Raw genomic sequence first — 24,736 nt, forward strand, 5'->3', positions numbered from 1 at the left:
TTCTAAGAATTTCGTATATTCTACTTAATATGTTAGGATAGTCTTTTTACACCTGCCCTAAATTGTTTATTCACTAATAATAGCAAAAAAAAAATTTTTTTGTTCGTTTGTTTTCTTTTGTTGTTGTTTTTGTTTCAGCTGTCTTGACAATGACTTTACTATGCCTGTGTATTTCACAGGGAATGTTAAGTAAGGAAGGAAGGGTCCATAGTTTGACCTTAACAGTTGAGTTGATCCTGTTAAAACCATAGATCTCATAGTATTAAGGGTGGATTAATTTTATCTGCGTTAGGTAATAACCCTGAACTGAGGTTCTCTTTTAATCTTTTTTCTTTTTTTCCTTCCTCACCCAAGTTTACCTAGTGAGACATGATCCCACTGGCCTAATGGCTGTTTTGGTGTGGATTGTTTTGCCCTCCTTAGGACAGTTGGAGGTAGCTGGGATGGGCAGAGGCTGGGATTTGGTGATTGCCAGGGGTGGGCTCCTTGTCTGCCCCGTGGGGATGGTGCTGCCCATCAGTGAGTGCTCTCTGTCCAGTGCAAAAGGAAGACACAGAGATCCTCTTCCAGCTCTTAGGTTACTTTATTCTGACAGCAAAAACCACTTTGAGATAGACCTTCCTCTTCCTCTCTTTGGTTAATGCTACAATGATACTTTATACAAAATGAAAATGCAAATTAATAAAGTTTGGTTTAAATGTAATTAAATACTATGATGGTAAGTTTATACAAAAGGAAAAAAAAAAAAAAGCCTTTACCTGCCATAAACTTTAACCACCTGATATTCTGTAGCTGAAAACATATTCATGAACTGGAGACTATTTCACAACTTTTTCCATTACAAAGAGTATTTTTCAAACTCTTCAAATGGGACTTACTAGCTGGATGACCCATACTTTTTATGTGTTTTAAATTCATGAATATGTTCAGATTTCTGCAGTGAAACTATTCAGATTTAGCATTTTCTGTATATTGTCAAATGAATTTTGTCCGTAGTGCAGAGACTATAGGATACTTGAAAATACTTGAAGAAATTGTACACGTACTTCTCATCTTTGTAGCTCTTTATTTTATACCTAGAGATTGGCTGTTAAACTAAGATAAAGCATCAATACCTTATAAACTATATATTTTACTACATGGGGAAATCACTGGCTTGTTATTTTGAAGGGCCGTGTTGAAGTTTACATTATAATGACAAAACCAGGTACTGTTTTCCTTTTTTTAGTTTTCCTGTGACATTTCAGTCCATTGGACATTAAATGTGAATTGGATATACAAAGAGGTTTTACAGGTGTAGCTCATTTGCTGAATTGCAATAAAATTTGTCTTCTAACATGAAAAAATAGCATCAATGTGCTATTTTCCAAAAGCCTGGTGTAATTTGGCTGATCATCTGGCTCACTGCCTGGCTGCAGGACATCTGTGGGACATTTTAGTGGCTCATTTCAGGAGATCTTTGTTGTACAGTTTTGTGTCTGATCTGTTCAGCTACAACTGCTCCCTCCCAGCCTTCCCCCAGGCCATCCCTGTCTGACTGCCAGCAGTGGAGGAGAGGCTGCTCAGGAGTCAGGGAAGGGGGACAAGGGGAAGGCAGAGGGACCAGCACAGACCTTGGGAGGGTCTGTGAGCACACACCCTCAGATTGCTGCCATCCCTCTGTTTCAAACCACGTGGGGTCATCACTGAATGCTCTGTTCCACAGGGAAGGCAGAAGGGAAGGAGTTGGGTCATTGGTCTGGAGGTGTCTCTGGTGCTTCCCCTCTCACACCCCCGTGGCAGTTTTGCATGGGAGGTTTTGCACCTGGTCTGTGGTGGAGCTTTTTTGTAAGGGAAGGGAAAAACAAATACCAATATCCCTCTTGGGGGAACTGCATGCAGCTGCCTGAGCTGGGGCTGATCCTGGGGGATGCCAGAGGGTGAACCTGGCCTGAGCCATGCTCTGGTGAGCTGGTGCTCTGGCCTCATCCTTGGGCAGGTGTTGGGGTGCATTTGTGGGCTTGGTGCCTGCTGTGGGCGTGCTGAGCCTGTGAGAGACACCAAAGCTCTCAGGGATGGACCTGCAGCTCCTGACCCCCCTGCAGGGATGGCCGTGGGGCAGGCTTGCATGGAGCTGAGGTAAGTGCAGCTTCATTCCCCTCATCACAGGGGGTGGCCTCAGGTTTTTCAGGTTTCCTCCAAGGAAAAGGAGCACCAAGAGCAGGGCCTTCCTTGGTGGGCAAATTGCGTTGTGTGACTGCTGACTGCTCCGGTCTCAAATGTTACCACTTGTTGTAGCAATGACTTGGGAAGTTCTCACAAGGAAATACAAATGTCTAAAAGTTATTTCACATGCCAAAGTGTCTCCTTTTTCCCCCTATGAACTCAGAAATGTGTGTGTATTAATAGGCCATGCTGTGTTCAGTTCTGCAATAAACAGGAACTGTTCTTCATTTCAGCGACAGTGGCACGGTCAGATGCAGATCCTACAACATTTAAAATGTCACTGGTGGATCTGATGTTTGTTTGGGAAAGGTTTTTCTACAAATGGCATAAAAAGAATTAGACAAGGCATATAAATTACATGGGAGGGTTTTTAATGCCCCTTGTGACCAGAGAATGCACAAATTTCCTCTGTCTCAGATGAGTCCTGTGCAGGTCCTGCTGATTTACTGAAGATGTGTTATTTTTACACAGAATTCAGCAATCCTGGGACACTAAGATGGGAAGTGCAAAAATCTGAGTGATACATTTCAAAGAAGAACAATTACTCAAAACTCAGTGTACACCCAGAGATGAGCAAGGCTTGAAACTACAGCTCTGAGACATTTTGTGTGTGCTTTGGAACAATTAAATATTTGAGAATATTTCCTCACTTGTCAGCATCCTCCTTTCCTTTTACCATTCTGGCATCTCCCAGCCCTCCCAGTTGTTTTCAGCTGCTGTCACAAGCACTCATCATGTTTGCTCAGTCATGCTAAATTTTGGGTCAATATGATGCAGACCAGCAGAGTTGCTACTTCTCGTTGAAGTGGAGATGAAATGACAATCTGCATGTCTTCAGATGTTGTTTGGTCGTTCTTAAATGGAGAAATTTAGCAAGGATTGTGAAGCAGAAAGCAGTTTTTAACCCAAATTTTCGGACAAAAGTGTTCATTGCTACTCAGGACATCAGGTATACAGTTTTTGAAGCAGATTTTACATCCAGCTGCTCTGTGGCAGCTTAGTCTCCATCTCTCAATGTGGGACAACTGCATGTGATAGCAAAAATGGAGAGCAGAGGGGAATTGGGGGTCTTACCTCTATGGAAGTAGCTATTTTCCAGGATCTATTTTCTTCCCTGAAACTTCAAGATTTGATTTTATTTTAAATTGCTGGAAAAAAGCCCCCAACAGTCCTATTTGGGTTGTCTTCCTGTCCAGCAGCCCTGGTATGGTTGTTTTCCTTTCCTCATACTTAGTGCTGAAGTTGAATCTTAAGAATTTTTGTAGCTTCTCTCCCCCATTAAAGGTCTTCATGCCCAGAACAGCCATCTGTCACTGTGACTCTTGTTGAATAGAAATAGTTAAAAAGGCTGCAGAAAGGCATCTGAGTTGAGGTCTGAGCTTGTCTGGTTTGTGTCTTTAAAGAGATATTTTAATGGCAATTCTTCATCATAAACAAATGTGTGTTATATGTGAAATATTAGCCTGGATCCTTCACAAAACACTTTGAGATTTATGTGTAAGAAATGGCTTCATTAGCTAAGATAAATTTGATATTGTTCTGTTTGTTTTCCAAGCTGCAGTGAGATCTTTTGATCTAACTCAGGCATTCCCAAATATTTATGTCTCACTTTGTGTTTTAGTTTACAGAAGTAAGATGCTTTGCTTTTACGGTGCCTCAGAAAGCTTTGGATATTTTGGCTACACGACTCTTCAGTGTCCCTTACTGGTTTTTCTGCTACATTCTTCATGTGTGTTCTTACTTTGTCTTTTGCAAATCTTGTGATGAAAGTTAATTAAATTAATACTGGTCGAGTTCCTTAAGGGGACTTGACTGGGCAGTGCCTGAAATGAGTACCAGCTTTTCTGTAAGCTGGCTTGAAGCCATGTGCCTGGATGGGAGATGGCTTCTCTGTCCATTTGGGAGAGCTGTTTATGGAGACACCCTGAGTGATATCCCTGGATGAGAGATGTGCAGGTGTGCCAATTCCCACCCCAAGCATGAAGGTTTATTCAGGAGTTCATGGAAACTGTAGAGAAACCCTTCATTCATTTATTGCTTAGGGCTGGAGAATCCTTGGAGGGTTTAATGAGCAGCTTTATGTATTTATAGATGAGATTGCCTAAGACTGAAACAGTCCAGGAGACACAAAAGGTTGCTTCTCATTGGATTCAAAAAGGGAATAACTTTGATCATTTCAAAAGCAATGAAGCCTGATGCTCCAGTGAGAAAGGAGAGTGGTAATTTATAGCTGCCATTAAGGAAACAAAGACAAAGACTGAGGGAAAGTTTCATTCTGAAGATTTACTAATGTGTATAAACCGCCCTTGCAACTAGAAACAGCTCGGTATTTCTCACAGAACAAAACAAAAGAGAAAGGGCAGCGAGATGGGGATGGGAGGGAGGGGTGGAAAAGAAAACTGCCTGCTTTTGCTCGCAGTCTGAAAGGTCAGACATTATTTAGGAAATGATGATTTCAGTGAATAATGTATGAGCCAATTTTACCTGCCAAAGGAGCGACAGCTGTGAGAAATCCCTGGCTGGGAATGGAGGTGGGATGGGGCTGGCTTGGGGGTGGGGTGATGCCTGGGTTTTGGCGTGGCCTTCAGCCGGGGATTCGCGCTCTGCAGTGGGGTGTAATTACACAGTAAAATTGTCAATATTGTATTCTTGAACCAACGCAAGAGGCTGGAGGGCGTCGCGTGTGTTCGGGCCGCGACAGGCTCGCTGCTGGGGCCTGTCCTCGCCGGGCGATGGTTCCCGGGCTGCAGGAGCACCCGCTCCTGCGAGTGAGGCATTCCCGCAGCCTGCGTGTGCCAGCGGCTGCCGGGACACCTGTGTTTGGGGCGCCGCAGGTGTGCGGGCGCCGGGGCGGCTGCCGGGGCTTCCGCGGGAGGGATGGGATGGGATGGGATGGGGCGGATCGTGTGCCGGCAGCGCCCACCGCGCCCGGGGCAGCGGGGCAGGGCCGGGCAGGGGAGGGGGAGGCCCGCCCAGCCCTCGCCGCCCCGCGCCCGCTGTCAGTGCGAGGCGGGCCGGGCGCCCCAGACACTCCCTCGGCCGCCGCCTCCTCCCGCCCGGCGGCGGCAGCGGCAGCAGCGCCATCCATGGGGTCCGGCGGCCGCCGCGGCGCGACGGGGGCGCGGGCGCTGCCGCTGCTGCTCCTGCTGCTGCCCGCGCCGGGCGGCCCCGCCGCGCTGGCCCTGCCCGGTGAGTGCCCCCGGTCCCTGCCCCTGCCCGGTGAGTGCCCCCGGTCCCTGCCCGGTGAGCTCCCCCCGCTCGCCCCAGCACCGCACAGCGGCTCCCCCGCGGGCACCGCGCGGTCCCGGCTCTCCTCTCCAGGCCGGCGGCCAAGGGAAGGGGCCGGGGCCGGTGTGAGGTGGGGCCGTGCCCAGCGCTGCTCGCAGGGCGCTCGGGCTCCGCGGGTGTTGCCAACGCCGCTTTCCCGGCGTTTCCCGCTGCCCTGGGAGCGGGGAGAGCCCCGGTCCGGGGCGCCTGGGGAGCGGGGTGTGAACGGCATGTGCCGCGGGTGAAGCTGCCTTCCGACCCCGCGGAACCAGCCCCGGGATTCTCCCGCCGCCGTCGCCTCCTGCCAAGTTGAAGGCTGCGATGTTGGCTCACAGTGTCGTTCCTCCAGGGTCTCTCTTGTGCTCGGGATGCTGTCACTGCAAGGGGCAATCTCGCTCTCTGTGCCTACGGACTTTTCCTAGCCCTCTTTTCCACGCATTAGTGATGCGGCTTCTTGTTGCTGTTCTTTTACCGCACGCAGCAGATCACAGAGGGGCGGTGTAAAAATAACCCAGCTGAGCTGCCGTCCTGCCGCTGCCACGAGATCTGCTCCATGTCTCTGTGTCCTGCCTTAGAGATAAGCCCCCTCCTTGCCGTGTGTTTTCTGGGACCCCTCCTGCCGGGCAGGTCTGTGCCCCTGGCTCGGGCAGGGCAGGGGAGAGCTGACGGTGCCGAGGGCACACAGTCAGCACGTGTGGCTGGTGCTCCTTTATGCCCGCTGTCTGTCTGTCCTTCCCTGCCCATCCTTTCTGTCTACCCCACCTACCGGAGTCCCACTAGCTGGAGACCCCTCAGCTGTTGCCTGCACCCTTCCTTGCATGACTTGCTCCTTCACTTCACTGCCTCCCATATTTTTTAATGGCTTGACCTCTCTGCTTTGAGAGGAAGCCGATTCTGCTGTTCTTCCCAGCTGCTTCCCACTGTTTGCCACCTTCTCCTTTCTTGCTGGTGGCAGTATCTGGGACCCCATCTCTGCTGCTGGAGCTGTGTGCACCTGAGAGCCAGGAAGGCACTGCTGCTCTAACACTGGCTCTCTGCCTTGTTTCCCACTGCCAAACCCCATTAGGAGTTAAAACCAAGTGAACACTTTCTGCAGTTGGCAGCTGCTGCAGTACCTACAGGCATATTTTGTGATTGGGGGAAAGGAAAAAAAAAAAAGAGCAGGATGAATGCTATAATTGTAAATGGGAGAAGTGCTGGCTGAAATTTCCATTTGGAAAGTGATCCCCACCATAAAAAGTGGCTGACTATTGAAGTAGTTGCTTTCTGCTGATACTCAAGCACTACTTCTTGTTTTAGGAGGCACTTTTTGTACCTGCATGGGGTGTTGCTCCTACAATTCTCCCTTTTAGCCAGTTGCTGGAAATCTTCCTGTTTTCATGCTTCAGTTTTCTTCTGCTGTGTGAAAAGCTTGTGCTGTCTTCTGCTGCCTGTAACTTTTCTTCCTCTTCTGTCTACACTTCTTCATCTCCAGGACTTTTTCCTGTTGGTGTTTCCCTTTCTCTTCATTTCCTCTTCTCTGAAGTTTCCACCTGGATATTTTGCTTCAATTTGCTGTGCTTTGAGATGGCTGGCCTGGTGATTTGGCAGCGCTGCTCCCCAGATCCTATTCTTGTATTTTAAAAAAATATTTTACGATTGTACTTCTGTTTAATGGTAAGTCAGTCTTTTAACTTGTTGGTGGTGGCTTTGAAGGTACATTTCAGTCCCCTCCCCTTGTTTGTTTAAAAATCCTTGGGCTTCCTGCAGGTGATGCATGGATGTGATCAAGAACTCTTTCAATGTTAATCAGAAAGATTGACAATCTCTGCTGAATCTCTGTGAACCTATCAGCTGAATTTCACGGAGCATCTAACCCTTACGAGATGGTTTTGGATGCATTTATAAACGTGCACAAAAGCTCACCATGGGCTTATCTGAATTGCATACCAACATATCTATATGTAGGTAGAATATGACAGGTATTGAAGTGCAGGTGCTGTCTCTGCCTGTTTCTGTCCTGACACACAAACCCACACAATATTCTTGAGGGCACTACAGAGGGATGCTCAGCCTTGTCACCTCCTCAGGGATGTGTTCAGGAGATGTGCCCTGTTCTCCTCCTGCTGACATCCCTCCTGAGCCTGCTGTCTTTTCACAGATGTGGACGAGTGTGCCCTGGGGCTGGATGACTGCCACCCAGATGCTATTTGTCAGAACACCCCCAAGCTGTACAAGTGCATGTGCAAAATGGGTTACACCGGCGAAGGGAGGAAATGTGAAGGTAAAGGGAGCAGAGCAGTGTTCTGTCTGTGTCAGCATGGAGCACTTCTGAGAAAATAGAACCACTGAAAATAATGAAGGATGATTTAAAAATCAAAATAGTCATTGTTTTGTCACCTGATTTACTTCTTGTTTACAAAATCAAAGGCAAACCTTGCCTGGATTTTCACCTGTTCATTTCACTCAGCCTGATAATGAGTTTGTTGTTCATGGCCTTAAAAAACATAAGGTAAAGCTGCAAGGGGGTTTTGGGGTGTTTTCTCAGCCATTCAGCAAGAAATGCATTAAATATAGTGTGTTTGCAAGACAATGACCATTTTGGACAGCAGTTGGTGCTCACATTTAGGCAGTCCCATCCCTGTCTATAACACTCAGGCAAGCATCCATCATATTGACTTTTGCTTTATTCCTTAGACATTGATGAATGTGACAACGACTTCAATGGGGGCTGTGTCCACGAGTGTTTCAACATTCCAGGGAATTACCGCTGCACTTGCTACGATGGCTTTATGCTGGCTCATGATGGCCACAACTGCCTGGGTAAGGAGTGTGCTCTGGGGCAGGGTGGGTGCTCTGCAACACACCCCTGTGGCTGCATCCATGGGCAGCACCTGCCCATCTCTTGGGCTCACTCAGTTCAGAGAGAAGGAATGTTGCTTGTGAGTCTAAGGATTTTCAGGTACTGAGGTACCGTCCCAGTGTGGCTCTTCCCCCCTCTGTAAATGAGGAGAAGTGTGCTATATTTCTGTGGAGTGCTTTGGGTTTAAGTGTGCCAAATGCCATCTATTATTAGGCTAAAGGAGTTTATATGAAGGAACATGTGCTGTCATTGTCCTCTCTGTCCCACAGTTGGCTTAGGATCAGTTGTCAGGTGTGTTTCCAGGCTTAGGACTCTTCTCTCTCAAATCTATCTGTAATGTGGAGGCTTCTCACTCTGAGTGTTCCCAAAAGGAGACGATGGCTGTGTGCAGTAGCTGTGCGTGATGGGGGCCATTGAAGAGCAGAGGGATTGAGCCTCGAGCTGGTGAAGCTGTCCTGCTTCCTGGACCCCAGCTGGGCACCGTGTGCTCACCCTGTGCCACCTGTGCCATTTGCTTTGTCAGAGATGGCTCAGTTTTCCTCTAGTGCTGCACTGGTGTGGATGTGCCTGGACACACCTCCACACCCACGGCAGTCAGAGGGAGCCTTGCTCTCACTGCAAAATTGAAGTCAATTTGGCTGGCTACTCCCACTAGTGTGTGGCACATCAGGTAGGGGTCAGACCATCCCCAGGCTGTGTCTTCTGCTGGGACAAATCAGAAAACTCTGGAGTATTCAGCGGGATTGTGTTGGGTTTTTCTGCTGGGAACCTGCTGCCTGCCCAGATTTCTACGGTGTAAGTGGAGGAGAGGGTGAACTCCCCAGGTTCCAAATATTTCAGTAAAGTAGAGAGGGAAACCAAGTATCTGTGGATACTTTAAAATAACAGAACATCCATCTTATTTTTGCGTTTGTGTAAACACAGAGTGGAGTTCAGCTGAGGTTACCGTGGAGGGCTGGGTGTGAAGGAGCACACTGCCTCTAACAATGGCACCAAGAGGCATGTGTGTATTCTCTCTGTACCCAGGGCATGCTTCAGCTGAGCTGTTTGTGACCACTGACCAAAATCTACCACCTGCTATGTCACTGGGAAGCTGCCCAGCATTGCATGGCAGACCTATAAAATAAAAAAACCAAAATGTCATTGACATCCAGTGAGGTTTTTACCAGCGATGTGCCAGTTTTGAGTTGTGATGTAAACGTTAAATAAATATTTTGGCATGCAGCAAATTGGATCACATCTTCTCTTAATCTGTTTATTTACTTTGTTCACGCCAGGGTTGCCCTCCTCTCACCCTTATTTTTGAAGATCTCTGCTGTGTGCCTGGGTTTAAGCCAAATAGACAATTACTTGTTGGAAAGAGATGATTTTTTTGAAAGCTTTCCAAGGTCTGCAAGACAGAAACATCTGCTGGAGTTCAAATCTGTAGCACTAAAGACTCGTGGTGGCTGTTTATTCACGATTGTTTGCACATTCACATCACTGCAGAACTCTAAAATACTCAGCTTCTTTGTGATGGAGATATGTCAGCCGCTCTTTTTCTCCAGCAGGTCACATTCCTTTGCATCCAATTGGCTTACTCACTGCCTTCAGTGGACATTAAATCTGTTGTAATACTATGTTATGCTTCTTACTAAAAGCCTCTCTTTCTCCTCTTTTTTTAAAAAGACAGCTGTTTTCTGCCAGAAATGCTACAATGTTAAATTAAAAACATTGTACTATTAGCCAGGAACAATGAACAGAACAGGGAGCAAACATGGTGTTACAGATGAATTTGCAAATGAGACCAGTGCTTTGCCTCAGTGAGGTTTTGTTCTGTTTTTAAGGGACTGAGTGTTTTTTAGTTCCTGCTAAAATTTCTGAAAATTAGGCTAGGAGAAGTATTTGGCAGTTGTGGTTACAAAAACCTGGGCTTATTAAGGGGTAAAATTCCAAAGAATTGCAGGGTGGGATGGGCATCCTGTTGTTCAGAGGCTGAGCTGAAGTTTTTCTACTCTTTGGTTCTCTTGGTTTCCTTGCAAGCAGAGCCCTTCTGTGTTCTCTGGTGTTGTTGAGACTCTGAATGTTGCAAAATCAAGATTTAAACTGCTTCCAGAACTTCTGCTGTTGTCCTTGACTGCAGTCAGTCAGCACAGCAGCAGCTCTGATCATGAGTGATGATGTCCTAGGCTTGAGGGAGGAGGATGACACACCCAGCACCAGAGCAGATGTGGTGTGTGAATTCAGCTCAGGTGAAAGTAAGGAGCAGGGGGTAGGTTTTTAGCTGAATTTATTCTGAGGCTTGTATTTTTCTTGTTCCACCTTTGCTTCAGGATATGGAGCTTCCTGGGAGAAAGAAATCTCAAAATAGAGAACTAAACCTGCTGCAGCCTTTAAAGCTTGGATGGGTTTGGGGCCAAAGGGTGGCCGTCCCACGGAGGCAGCCGGGGCCACATGTGCCTGCTGAGCTGGATGTGCCTGGGCTGTGGGTTGGAGCTGCCCTGAAGGCAGGGAATGTCCCCTGGGTGCTGGGGCTGCTGGGCTGGCTCTGCCAAGGCTGCGGCCATCAGCTCTGCTGGGCTGGGCTGGCCAGCAGTGGCTGGGAGCTCTCGGGCAGAGGGCTCGCCCGGCCAGAGCAGCAGCAGCAGCAATGCCCTTTCCCGAGGCTGACAGCACAGCTGCCCCCGCGGTGTCTCAGCTCCTGGGGGGCTCCAGCCCGAGCCTATGTCTGCCTGCGCCGTGCCCTGGTGAGGGCACAAAGCTCATGGCTGTCTTTCCCTCTCTCTCAGACACAGACGAGTGCATGTTCAACAACGGTGGCTGCCAGCACGTTTGTGTCAACACCGTGGGGAGCTACGAGTGCCGCTGCAAGGAGGGATTCTTCCTCAGCGACAACCAGCACACCTGCATCCACCGCTCCGAAGGTACCGCCCGCCCCGGCCCGAGCCGCGGCCGCTGCCGGGGGCAAAAGCGCCAAACCACCTTCACAAGTGTTCCTAGGCTGATGTTTTCAAAGCTGTGAAGGGTCTTGAGGTCCTCGCTGCTTTTGAACGGAGCAGTGTGTCAGGATCTTCCAAGTGGCTTTGAAGAGCTGCGTCCCTTCCTCTCTTCGCTGCCGGCTGCGTGTCCGCGGTGCTGAGCCTGCGGAAGGCTGTGCTGCTGCACCCCGGGCTCCCTGCTGCCCTGCTGGGCACCAAAACTCTGCCCTAGCCCAGGGAACGGCCACAAATGGAGGTTCTGGGCATTTTCAGTGGCTTTAGTTACAGGGAATGGCTGCACTACCTTCAGATACCTTTTAGATTCCCCGTGCGATGTTTAGGTTTCAGCTAAGAGATTTATTGTTTGTCAGCCCCAAAGGTATTCAAATCCCGTGCTTTGTTTTGAGTGAAACCTTTGTGAAGCGACCTTTGAGAGATCAGAGTCTTGGGTATCTAATTAGACATCAGATGGAGCAAAATTATTTTGGATGCCCTTAGGGAATGCTTTAAAGTGGTTGCTCAGATCAGGGAGTTGTCCATTGAACTGTACAGTGAAAATCTTAGTGAGAAGTGCTTAAAGCTGCAAGGCTTTCTTTAATCTATGGCTTATTGTTGGCATAACTATAAGAGGAATCTGAGCATGAATAAACAAATCTCACTCTAAAAATCCCCAAAGTGAAGAGATCAACATTTGTAGACATATATGGCCAACCACAGATGAGGGTGCTGAGGTGGCTGTCATCTGACAGAGCTGAATTGATCTTCTGTTTGGATTAAGAATTTGTGTCCTCAGCTCCCTGGCCCTTGGTCCCACGGGGGCAGGGTGGCTCCTCAGGCCATGGCCCAGGTTGCCACTGCAGGGGCTGGCCAGGAGTGGGGGCAGGCAGGAGGGCAGCAGTGGTGGGACAAGGCACTGCAGGGCTGTGAGTTTGTGTGCACCCCTGGAGGAGCTCCCCAAGGACAGAAATTGGTTACTTGAACTCCTTGTCTTATCTGATGCCAAGAGGAAAAAAAATCTTCCAACTCTTTTTTCATGCTTGCTGCTACTGGAGTGCCTTCTACTCTCTTGAGCTGACAGCAGCAGCATTCCCTGTCACTAATATTAGTTCCTTTATTTGCACCTTTGGAATTCTGGCTTTTTTCTTAAAGATGCATTTTATTCCTCCTGATGGTTTTTCCTCCCTAAAAGGCCCTTTTTCCATAACACCAAACATCCACTAAACATAGGTATTTTTCTTTGGAAAGGAAAACAAAGAGGCCAAAAATATGGATTTTTTTTCCCCATTAAAAACTACCTAATAAAATACATCTTTATCAAAACCAGTCTTAAGAAAAAACCTCAGCTCACTGTTTTGCCTGATACATTTTTTTTCTTCTTAGTAAAACATTGAGGTGCTTGTTTTGCTTTCTTTAAAAGCCATTTTTGCAGGTTTCATGCTCTGACTCTTTCCCTTCTACCCTGCCCCCTCCCCCCTTCATTACTGTAAAGTGCTGCTCAGGATTCCCCACCTTTTTTTACCTTTTGTTTTTTTTCCCTTGGGTGGGCATGTCTATTGGAAGCCAAACCTCACTTCTTTATCTTTCCCCTCACTTTGTTCTCTGCTTTTCTGCTCATTTCTGGGACTTCTGTTCTCTGCCTTGTGTATGCATTGCTCAGTGTTTGTTGGTTCTGAGACCTCACAGCATTGATCAAAGCAGGTTTTGGCTCCTACTGCCTAGACCATCTATCCAGTTTTGCTTCTTATCTGTCAAGTGAGGGAATATTTCCTTCCCTGTCTCCCAGCCCCATTAAGATTCTTCCTATATCAATGCCTTGGAGATCTTCCCTCTGGGCTGCAATATTGCCCTTTAAACATACAGAAGCAGAGTGACCTGGAGGTTAAACCACAGGAACTGAAGGTGTCCTGGGAAGTTGTGCACACTCCTATTTTTTATCCCTTGTTTCCCTGCTGGAATGAGCTGCTCTTCATCTGTGTGGGAGAAGGAATTACCTCGGGAGGCTGTTAAAGCAGCTGGCAGGGCAGCCATGCATGTGCACCTCGTTTCTGGGTTCCACCTGCTCCATGTGAGGGAATACAAAAACTTAGGGAAAACCAGAGTGTTTTGTGAGTAAATACCTAGTGCATCTTTGTGGCTGCTGCTGCTCTGGTTGGCCAATCTTGCTGCTCTCCCTTGTGGTATCTCACAGTCATAGCTCTGCTTGTTGGGCTGAACTGGTGGGAATGGAGGGGATCTGAGGGAGGAAAGCCACCTTGGAATCCTGTGTGAACTCACTCACAGGGCACCATCCCAGCTGTCACTCTAGCTGGAGAGCTTTTGGGGAAAAGCTGCCTTAACACAAGGATGTGGGAAATGTGATGAAAGACTAAAGCATTCCTGGGATGTCCTGCTCTGCTGGCTGGGCTGATGCTCCTCACCATTTTTCTGTTCTCTCAGGATGTCTGGTAGCTCTTTGCACCATTGCACCTGCCCTAAATGGAGCCTTAATGCTCTTAGCAGATTGGGAATGTTGCCCTGACACCTTCTGTGCAAAAAATTATAGATGTTTAAACTCAGATCATACATGTAAGAGATTAATTTGGTGTGCCCTGATTGGGAAATACTGCTGGATATTTTTTGCCTGTGTTTTGCCAGTGACAGGCGTGCTCAGATCTCAGGTTTGCTGGCTAACTTCAAGAAGGTCCAGTCATCAGAAAGGTCTCACTGTCTCAGGGTCTGCTCAAGCACACAGGCACTGGAGTCACCTCTCCTGGCTGAGTGGCACAATCCATCCCCAGATATTTGTGGGGCAGTAGGGCAGGGTCTCCTACAGGACAAATTGTGTGTCTGGGGAGATTTGAGCAGAATTTGCTTGGGGTTTGTTTCTGGACCACAGTCTGCCATTGCAACAGCACTGGAACAATGTGACCTGGGAGACTCTGTGTCCACCCAGGAGTTTGCAGCCACACAGCATTTATGGCTTTACAGACATTTCCTTAATCATACAACCTTGCAAAATGGGGCTGAGAGAGATCTCCCAGCTTTGGAAACAAGAGCAGTCCCAGAGTAAATGCTGGAATGTGTGGGTGTGGGTATCTTCTATGAAGCTGCCTTTTGGGTCAGCTGGATTTTGGTGGGTTTGGTGGAGTACCTCGTTCCACAATGGATACCTTGTCATTAAAATGCATCCTGGTCTGGAGAGCACAGTTTGAGCTTTCTGTGGAGACCTGATTGAAGTCTGCTCACTCAGAATGGAGCAATCCCAAATGGAGCATATAAACCATTTGTTTGGTGCCAGTGAACTTTACCAAAGTACCTGCTTGAGCAGTTTCCCCTTTGGTAGCTCAACAGAGACAAAAGAATAACTTTGTTGACAGAAACTAAGCTGCTAATTCTCTTAATGCTCTCTAACCCCTCCGAGCTGACAGACCAAACCATACTGTGTGCTTAAGACCAGAACTTTCACAAAACCACCGGAGCTAATGAGGCAAATTTGTGGCCTCATGGGTTGTCTCCTTCCTTGACTGACACAATAATGGGTGACAGCTTTCCTGTGGGTTCCTTGGGCTGTGCCTGTGTGCTGCAGGATTTGAAGTCTCATTGTCTTGCTGGACTTCTGGAGAGCCCTCACTGTGGGAAAGGAATCAAAAAGCCAGCAGAGCAGAATAATCTGGGCTCTGCAATGTCCATTCTTTTGTTGCTTAAAGCTGTCTTAATAGAGAAAGGGTCCTGTAGCTGGTGCTCCAGGGGGTGAGAATAGCAGTGTGGAAAAAGGACCTAATTGAAGTGCAGTGGGATAATGGTGAGGAGCCGACCTCTGCCTCACAATGCAGTGGGTTTGCTTCACTTAGCAGTGAGGCTGGAAAAAGGGCTGTGTAAGTGTAAAAAATATCCAGAGTGGGGAATTGACAGTCCCTTTTCTGCAGCATGGTCAGCCTTGCTCTTCTGCTCCTGGCTGTGCGTCTGCTCAGCTCCAGAGTTCACTGGGGTGGTGTGGGATGAGCCCTTGCAGCCAAAGAATGTTCCACTTGGTCTTCATACATGGAATGCTCTCACTGGGAAGAAAGAGCATTTTGGTGTAACTCGTCCTTTTAAAGCCAAATGTGCCCAGGCAGAGAATTTGATGGCAAAGGTGTGCTCTCTGTACACCCAAGGAGAACATTCAGATATCTTCTCTTTCCTGGTTTTGTACAGGGCTTCATCAAAGGTCTGTGATATTCTGTTAAAAGAACACCTATTTGTTCAATTTGGTCTGTTGATGCCATTGGGTTACTCAGCCAGCTGCTGGGTGTTTTTGTGTTGTGTGTGTACAGGCTGTACCACCCTCTGGCAAATGGCAAAGACACTGATTGCACTGAGCCATGGAGAAAGGAGAAAGAACCTTTGCAATAATTTTAGAAACTATTCCTCCCTGTTTAATTGACTTTATATTTTTTGCAAAGACTGGGAAAAACACTCTGGCAATTGAATGCTGTGCATGAGCTGGCAGAGATAAAAATGCCAAGAGGTGTAGCAAAAGAAATCCAGTCATTAGTGTCACAATGGTTCTTCATTTGGTTAAAGCAGACACTGGCACAAATTCTGTCTAACTGGGAAGATGTGTAGAAATACAGAACACTGTGATAATACCCAGTGAGGTTTTCCTGGGTGGTGTGTACTGAAATCAGAAAAAAAAATTAAAACAAAATGATTAACAACAAAGATAATTAATGTACAGCATGTGTGCAATCTGCACATTGGCCTGCTCTGAGATAGGACTCAGCAGTTGGTCACTGCTGAGATAGGTTATGACTCTGGAAATCTGCTTTGTAAGCCAGGAATTGAAATTGGGATGACCCTTGTGATTGCTGTTCTAAACATTCCTGTGTCTGCTGGCTGCTCTTTTAAGCAGAGAAATAAGGACTTCACTTTAGACTTGGACATTGCCACTTTTATAAAAGAAATGAGGAGGTTTTATGAACACCTAGAAGTATAAAGTGAGAGCATTGGATGAGACTGCAGGTGCTGTGCAAATCTGTGGATGTTGCTCTTTGACCTTGCAGCCAAAGAACAGGCACAGAAAAGATCACAGAAGGAGAAACCCTGTCACCATTGACTTTGCAGGACTGGACTCGCTGCCTTTCCTGTGAGCTGAAACTTCTTGTGCCAACCCTGCAGAGCCTTCCCAGAGTTAGAGGCTTAGTCTGTGTGTGTGTTGAAGTGACCCTGTTGCCTGCACACAGAGCTGCTGAGGATGCTGATGCTCTTGTACCTTTCCTGTTTTACAGAAGGCATGAGCTGCATGAACAAAGACCACGGCTGTGCCCACATCTGCAGAGAAACACCCAAAGGAGGAGTTGCCTGTGAATGCCGACCGGGATTTGAGCTGTCCAAGAACCAGAGGAGCTGCATTTGTAGGCAACATTCTGCATAAGCTTCTGGTTTGCAAAGTGAACAAAACCAGTGTTCTGTTTGCAGTGAGATGGGACTGGGTGTGTTTGAGCTAACATGACACACCTGAGCTGTGTGTGTTTGAGCTGAACCCGAACTGATGTCTTCTCTGGACACGGTCTCACAGCTCTGTTGATTGCTGTAGTGTCTGTAGTCTGGGAGTGGGGCCATCACTGATAACAACTGGAAGTTCAGCTCCCTGAGAGAGCTGTGCAGTGTCTCACTCTCACAGAGCCCTTCAGGACAGGGGCACATTAGGAAGGTGGCACTCAGATGGCAGTGGGACTGTGCCCTGTCCTGCAGAGGTGCTGGCAGTGCTTGTGAGAGTGCCATGTGTTCTCTCCCCAGTGACATGCAACCACGGCAACGGGGGCTGCCAGCACACGTGTGACGATGCTGACCACGGGCCCGTCTGCGGCTGCCACCCCAAGTACGTCATGCACGTGGATGGCAAAACCTGCCTGGGTCAGTATGCACTCCAGGGAAGAGCTTTGCTGGGGGTGGCCAGCTCCAGGGGGGTGTGGTGGTGCTGTGTGGGCAAGATTAGTGCTCCTCATAATGGTATGGCTAGAAAATATCAAAGAGTTGAAAATTAGGGAACCTGATAGTGCATGGGTGAGTTGCTTGGGTCCAGGCAAGTGATGCTTCCCTGTTTAAGTAGCTACCTAATACTGTTGCAACCTGTAATTATCACTGGTGCCCCTGGAACAGGAGGCCTGTCACTAACCAGAGCAGGCTTCCTTCCCTCTGGGATATTTTGGGTTCAGTCTCTTCAGCAGTGTGAGCCAGAGAGAGTAAGCAAGGAGTCTGTCTGTAAAAACCGGGACTCTGAAATCAATTAATGTATAGTTTAGGCAAGGCAGTTATCCAGTAAAGAAAGCACTTAAGATTTATAAACTCTTGCAGTCTCTGGGAGAGTTTGTTGTTTGTTGATTGAAATCAAATGCTGAGGCATGAGTGGCTGGTTGTTGTAATTAGCCCAGGATGGATGATGACAGAGCCCTCCTAGCAGAGCAGCTCAGTTAGCTCTTTCATCTTGCTGCTGTTTGCTACATCTGTAGCACATCTTTTGTTTTGTTAAGGATACTGAAGCAAACATGACTGTAAAGAAGCCACAAAAGCAAAATATTCTCATGGTTTTGACTGAAGGGTCTTCATGACTTTTATTACTACTTGCTCTTTAAAAATAACTGATTTCTGCCTGGTCAGTTCTGACTGTCCCTGATTCAGTGTGAGATGCAGCTGTTTGTGTGTGTTGGATGTCAGGTGAGGGTTCTGGTCAGGGCACCTTTACTCACTTGCTTTTTTCATGCTCCTTACAGAGAGGGAAGAAGCTGCTGTTGAAGTTTCTGAGGGAAACACCACAGCAGCCGCTGATGTGGACAAGAGAGTGAAGCGACGCTTGCTTATGGGTAAAAGTGCTGATCCACAATAATTCTGCTACTTGTTGAAACCTTTCAGACTGAAGAATTAGTGTGGGGCTTGTTTGGTTTTTTTATGGTAACCTGGGCTCAATTCTGCCTGAGATGATCGACTCTCTCTTAAGGAAATAATATTATTCCCTAATGTGCAGACATGTAATGAATAGCCTTGTTTTCAAAAAGAATGACAGAGGAAGAAAGAAGATGCACTCTGTCTTCCCTTGGAGGTTGGACACAGCCTGCCAATACTGCATGTGAGATGAGAGGCTGGGAGGGAATAAACCAGTAAAGCTCTCAAAACTCGACAATAAGTAGCATATGCTTAATGCTGCAGAAAATGAGGATACAGAGCTAGAAAGCAGATTTTAAAAAGCAGACATAAAAAAGTGTTCTTTGCAGCTCTCTCAATCAATACAGGCCATGTAAAGTTGTATTTGTCCAGGCAGTTAGACTGACTGAGGTGGTTAGACTGATGACAAGAGGAGGGGTGCCAAAGGATGTGAAGCACTGAGTTTTTGGAGTTTTAGGAGTGCTCACTAGCAAGGTTTGGCGAAGTTTAGGCATAGTTTGCATGGCAGGGAGTTAGAGGAACAAACTTTAGTTGGAATGCACCTGGATTCCCAGGCTGAGGGAATGCTCATGAGGGTGTTACCCACCATGACTGAGAGCACAGCTAGTAGGGAAGACGAGTTGGGAGGGATTTAAGAAAACCCATTTAGTAGTTCTGAGTGTGACCAGGTGTCTCCTTGGTGGGAAGTGTCAGGGGATCTGCCAGGATTCACTGTGGACATAAGGAAACTGACTGTCAGTAACAGATTCATCATCAAGGAGCAGGGATTTGTGTTTCAGTCACAAGTGGGATACCCAGAAGGCAGCATTTTGGTTTGTAGAGTTCCCACAAAAAGCCTGGAAATTGCTGAGGTGGGGATTTTGCCAACACATGCATTTAGCAGCTGCTGGTGTGTTCTAGGCTGAAAGTTTGAGTAGCAGTGTGTTGGGGCTGTGCCTTGTATGCCATGATGTTTCTTGGTGGTGATTTCCCTGGGGGAGGCTGAGCTCTGTCTCGTTGCCAGAAACGTGCGCGGTGAACAACGGCGGCTGCGACCGCACCTGCAAGGACACCTCCACAGGAGTGCACTGCAGCTGCCCCGTGGGATTCACGCTCCAGTTCGATGGCAAGACATGCAAAGGTGGGCTGTATGCTCCTCTTAGGTGTTCCCAGGTCCTGTAAGATACAAATCCCCAGTCAGAGGCAGCCCAGGGCCCAGAGGAAAGCTCCTGTGTGCAGTCTGACCGCAGGAAGGACTGCACCAGGGGTCGAGGCTGTGGTTTCCTTTATGTCAGGTGTATCTCCAGCAGAGAATCTCTTCTTCTCTGCCCTCCTGCTCTCCACTTCCACCTCCTGTGCCTTGCTTTCCAGAGGTCAGGTTTGGGAGAGCTAAACCAGCTCTGTTGGCAGCAGAGGTCAGCGCTGGCTGAGGCTGGCAGGGGCGAGGGTGCTCACAGGTACCAGCCTGGCTGGGCATCAGGAGAGCTGGCAAGTAAATACCAGTGTGTAAACAGGGATGTGTTTTATAAATACACACTGCTCCAAGCAGCTCTAATGAGAGCCCTGGCAAGCAGCAAAGGCACGGTTAGGTTGTATATTATATTGCTTTTCCAGTAATTAGATGTTAAGGCTGTTCTGCTAAGTAAAAATGATGAAATCCCCAGGCCTGAGTCAATTAATATTAGATAAAGGCCTCATTCTAATGTTGCCATGAAAAGGACGGGCTAGTTCAGGAAGTCTCTGTCTGAGATTTCTGCAGGGCTTACAGAAAGGAAACGGAGAGAATGTTTAAAATACTAAAACCTCTTAGAGAGCCTTGGAGCCAAAGTGTTTCCAAACAGAACTTAGGGAATGGTCTTTTATGAATGCATTACCCAAATGCAACTGACAGGAATACATTAAATGAGAGCAAATAAAACTGTCCTGGGGCTGAATGGGCTGGATCATTCTTAAGTTGGATCTGATCTTCCTTCCTTCCTTCCTTCCTTAATTTGTGGTAGTCTCACTAGATTTTGTTTCTGGGCTCCTCCAGCTGACTGGACGTGACTATTTTCTGAATCTGGCAGTGGGAGTAGGTTGAGTGCTGAAGCTCTGTCCTAATTTGCTGAAGCCTTTTTTTTTGTTTGTTTTTTTGTTACAGATATTGATGAATGCCAGTCCAATAATGGAGGCTGTGATCATTTCTGTAAAAACACTGTTGGCAGTTTTGATTGCAGCTGCAGAAAAGGATTTAAATTATTAACAGATGAGAAGTCCTGTCAAGGTATGTGCACTGGAGAGACAACGGTACAACAAAAGTAGGACAAATCAGCGTGGCTTGGACATCTACTACAATGATGAAGTGATAATGGACTCCAGAATCATTTCCATTCCTCAGTTGGGATTTTTTTCTTCTGAAACAGCTGTTGAGTTAATACAGTTGGCTTGATGCTATTGTAGGAGATAAGTTTAATGGCACAGTGAGCTATTATCTGGAAGGGACAGAGACAGCATCATATTAAAAAGCTCTCTATGAGGTTAATGCTTCCCCCAGCCTTGATGATCCTAAAATAATTTACGGGGAAAATTAGGCAATGTCTCTCTCTCCATCTTTCTGACTGATTCACCATTGCAGTGAAACTATTATTTCTTAATAGGATATTTAGTTGCCATGAGCTCATTATTAAAGGAAAAGGATTTAATGTGATCTATGAAATTATAGGTCTGTAGACAGAGTGGAATCTCTGTTCCCTAAAACATCATGGAGCATTTGCTTTTGAGGAGGACACGGATTTTTCCTGTGAGCCCTACAAACAAAGCATATTTGCTTTGCTCTATACTGGTTTGTATGTATACATTTAGCAATTCTATTTAGGCTGCTTAAATGCACAAAAAAATGTGAAGATCAAAATGGTCTGTGGTTGTGGAAAAGCAATAGGATGAAACAATGTCAATTCAGTCAGCCAAATGGTGAATTATGAGATTTCCTAGGCAACCAGATGACATTAAAGGTGAATTTCAGAAAACTGAACTGACCAAGAGAAAGTAATTTTCACCTGGGGTTTTTTCGTGCATTCTTATCCTTTATAAACAGGCAAAGAAGGACAACTATTTATATGGAAAAAAACTCACTGCACAAACATCTGATTTTCAAGATAGTTTGGGGTTTTATTTAAATGAAACCTGTTTATGAATGTATCTTAAAGATTTGCATCTCCCTTTTGCCCCTGTCACTTCTGTTGCTTTCCCTAGACTGTTTCAGAAGTGATATCATGCTGCATGCCCAAGAAAATAGATTGATGAAAAGTGCTAGTGAAGTTGATGTGAACATTTTTTGTGTCTTGCAATATACTTACCTGGCATGCAAAATGTACTAGCACAGAACTTTGAGGTACTTTTGATGGTACAATGAATGTTCATTCTCAGAGAGCACTGTGATTTTCAGCAGACCTAAATCAGGCGCTGTGCATTCAAACAGAGCTTCATTTAGGGAGGAAAAAACAAAGGCAATACTTTCCTTCATAGACTTAATTTCTATGTAGAGCAATCCTAATGAAATAAGAGTTTTGTCAGCAGTTTTCTTCTCCCATAGAAGAGAAATAATTTGATTTAAACATAATTGTAAAAATGTAACAGCAGTTTTTGCGCTTGCCAAGGAAAAGCTTGTTTGGCAAACCGAGCGTTCTTTTAAAAACTGTCATTTCATTATGTTACATGATGTGCTTTGAGAGAATCTGCTTAGCTCACAGAAATCTGCACATGCCTGCAGCTGCTGGCTCCTCAGGGCTGCCTGGGCAGCCCGAGAGGTGCTGATGCCTCCTTTGCCCCTTGCAGACATCGACGAGTGCTCCTTCGAGCGGGCGTGCGACCACACGTGCACCAACCAGCCCGGCACCTTCCAGTGCTCCTGTAACAAGGGATACGCCCTCTACGGCTTCACCCACTGTGGAGGTGAGCCACAGACACAGCACAGCCCCTGGCACAGGGGCAGCCTCCCGCTGCCCTGCTCACAGTGCCTGCAGGACACAAGCTGAGGCAGCTGCAGGCAGCCCACGGAGTAAATGTTGCCCCTTGCTGTGATAATGAGACACAGAAAAAGGAGGAACTGATCCTGCTTATTCCTGTCTTTGCTCAAGTGATTTTGCCTTTACACTGTGCATGCAAAAGGGACCTGTAACTATTAGGACAAACTGATGGGTTTTGTGCTTGGAAGTCCATAATTGAATACAGTTTCCACATGCAGAAGAGTCATTGACTTCAGTGAAAAGTCAGTGGAGCAGGGCTTGAACAGGAAGCTCTGAATGACTCTGAAAATTACAGTTCTGCAGGTGCTCATGTCAGATCCTCGTGTGATGTAGGCTGGAATTTAGCTGAGGTAGTGCCACTTTGCACTGGCCAAGATTAATACTCTTAAATGTTTATGTCTTTCCTACAAGGAAAGAGAAAGTTGTTCATAGAAGCTCAACATTTGACAAATTCCCAGAATTAACATGAGGAAACATGAATAACTGGGACAGTAAATGGAATCAAGCTTGTTTTATAGAAGCTTTAGGCAAGACCTTACCAAGTCCAAAGTTTACTAAATTCTGAGTAAGACCTGTTTATTTCTGAGGCAGAATGGGCACAGTTGGAGATAACAATTCAGAAATCCCTGTGTGCCTGTCTGTTCTACCCTCTGCCTCTAGAAATTCTGCAGATAAGATTACAGTTACAACATCACTGTTTTATCCTGATGAACACGGGAACTTAGCTGGATGAGGAATAACACTGTGATGTCCTCTACTTAGTAAGAGACAACTTCTGATTAATTCCTCTGCATTAATTCAATTTCTTTTGGCTACCAGCGAGGGAAAGGAGCTGTAATTTTGCTTGTGGCTGCTAATTGGCCTTTTCTTGTCATACCCCTGTGCAGAAGATGCTAATTAATCCTCATCCCTCCTTGACTGGCAATCACAGGCTGGTCACAGCTGATAGGACACTGAGAATACATTTTCTGACCTCTGTGGGAGAAGTCAGTAAGTGTTGGAGATAAGAGGTTGGAATCCTAAGAAAAGGTCAGTGAAAACCAAAGCTTTGGGCTGATTTTGTGGTATTTAAGGCAGCAGTACCAGTTTAAGGTGTTGCCTTCTTTCTCCATTATTCCTCTGCTGTCTCAGTTCTGTTAAAAGTGTGTTTTCCCCCCAAATCAGACTGGTTTAGTAATGTGTTTTCTAACAAATTGTCACTTAGAGGGTGTCTTGTCTGGGGACAGCAGAGACAAGAACTTGCTAGCATTGAGATAAGTGTGTGTGGAAGTAGGTACCCTCAGATGCACAAACTTGGTGGGACTTTCAGCAGGTTTCCTGCTGGCAGCTTTCTGGGTTTATGTACAATTGCCATAAAGCTCTGGGAGAGAAGGGAAGCCCTCCTCAGGGTGGATCTGAGCAGCAAAGACTGAGACCTTTGCATTTCCCTTTGTTGAAATTCATGAGATTCCTATTGACCCATTTCTCCAGGCAGCCCAGGTCCCCCTGAATAGTGGCACAACCATCTGGTGCACCAGCCACTCCTCCCAGTTTTGTCTCATCTGTGACCTTGCTGTGGGTGAGCTCTTGTCCCACCGTGCAGGTTTAATGAGGAGGATAAATAGCATTGGCCCCAGTGCTGACCCCTGCATGCAGCACTGCTGGCTGGTGCATTCTGCAGCAGCATGCAAGGCTGCACCGCAGGCAGCATGTGCTGTGCTCTCAGTAATTCCTCCTCCTGTTGGCCTTTCCTGGGCAGGACAAGGCTCCAAAATTGGATAATTGGCCAAAAGAGACGAGAGGGACACAAAGGTGGTGATTGCCCACAGAGCCCAAGTGTTCCACAGTAGTTGCATCTATCAGAGCACTTTGGAGCATTGGTCAGTGTGAATCCTGCCCTGTTCTCTGTTTTTATTTAAAATTAGAAATATTAATTAACCAGACACAGTGCAACACAGATTTGACTTGATCTGCCTTTCTTTGAGTTGATTTGTTATCATATTGTTGAGGCTGGGTATTGTTTAACTGTGAGCCACCAGAATTTGGTCTGCTTTGACATTTATCAAGGGATTTCCATGAAGACAAAATGATTCAAGGTGGGTGTCCAGGTAGCATCCCTGAAGTTTCTTCAAGACCCCCCTGAGCAGTGTTTGTGTCCACATTTACCCAGTGCAGTTGGAGTGCATAACTTTGGGAAGAGCAACTTTTTAAAGGTACCTTTGCCTTTCCTCCGCAGATATTAATGAATGTAGCATCAACAATGGGGGTTGCCAGCAGCTGTGTGTGAACACACTGGGAGATTACGAATGCCTGTGTCAGTCTAACTACAAGCTACACTGGAATAAAAAGGACTGTGTTGGTAAGGTGTCTAATAAATACATTTCTGCTCCTGATGTGTCTGGAGGGCCATGTGGTTACAGTCAAATTTCATGGTCTGTCCAGTTAAGTGGTATGAGTCATTGTTCCTGGTATTCTGCTTTAATTTTTAGCAAGGCACGATGGTAGTGATGTTGAAACTCATAAAAACAAACAGCAAACCAACCCCAAAAACAGGAGATACTTTGAGGGATTTTGATGCTTTCTTTCCTGCGCTTTTATCTAGC

The 24,736-nt window shown here is 46.7% G+C and overlaps 1 protein-coding gene across 2 annotated transcripts in view; it reads left to right on the top strand.

The window, feature by feature from the left end:
* Positions 1-5,276: 5,276 nt before the first annotated feature.
* The window catches only part of SCUBE2 (signal peptide, CUB domain and EGF like domain containing 2), a 36,739-nt gene continuing 17,279 nt past the window's right edge, over positions 5,277-24,736 (top strand). For both annotated transcript variants that reach the window (XM_059848871.1, XM_059848872.1), the window contains exons 1-11: positions 5,277-5,394; positions 7,613-7,735; positions 8,149-8,274; positions 11,083-11,217; positions 16,518-16,643; positions 17,029-17,145; positions 18,003-18,092; positions 19,175-19,291; positions 20,291-20,413; positions 21,964-22,080; positions 24,370-24,492. In XM_059848871.1, coding sequence (XP_059704854.1) covers positions 5,292-5,394; positions 7,613-7,735; positions 8,149-8,274; positions 11,083-11,217; positions 16,518-16,643; positions 17,029-17,145; positions 18,003-18,092; positions 19,175-19,291; positions 20,291-20,413; positions 21,964-22,080; positions 24,370-24,492 — 1,300 coding nt within the window. In that variant the 5' untranslated portion in view covers positions 5,277-5,291. The remainder of the gene's footprint in view (positions 5,395-7,612; positions 7,736-8,148; positions 8,275-11,082; positions 11,218-16,517; positions 16,644-17,028; positions 17,146-18,002; positions 18,093-19,174; positions 19,292-20,290; positions 20,414-21,963; positions 22,081-24,369; positions 24,493-24,736) is intronic.

The sequence above is a fragment of the Haemorhous mexicanus genome, chromosome 6 (genome assembly GCF_027477595.1).
Source record: "Haemorhous mexicanus isolate bHaeMex1 chromosome 6, bHaeMex1.pri, whole genome shotgun sequence".
Lineage (NCBI taxonomy): Eukaryota > Metazoa > Chordata > Aves > Passeriformes > Fringillidae > Haemorhous > Haemorhous mexicanus.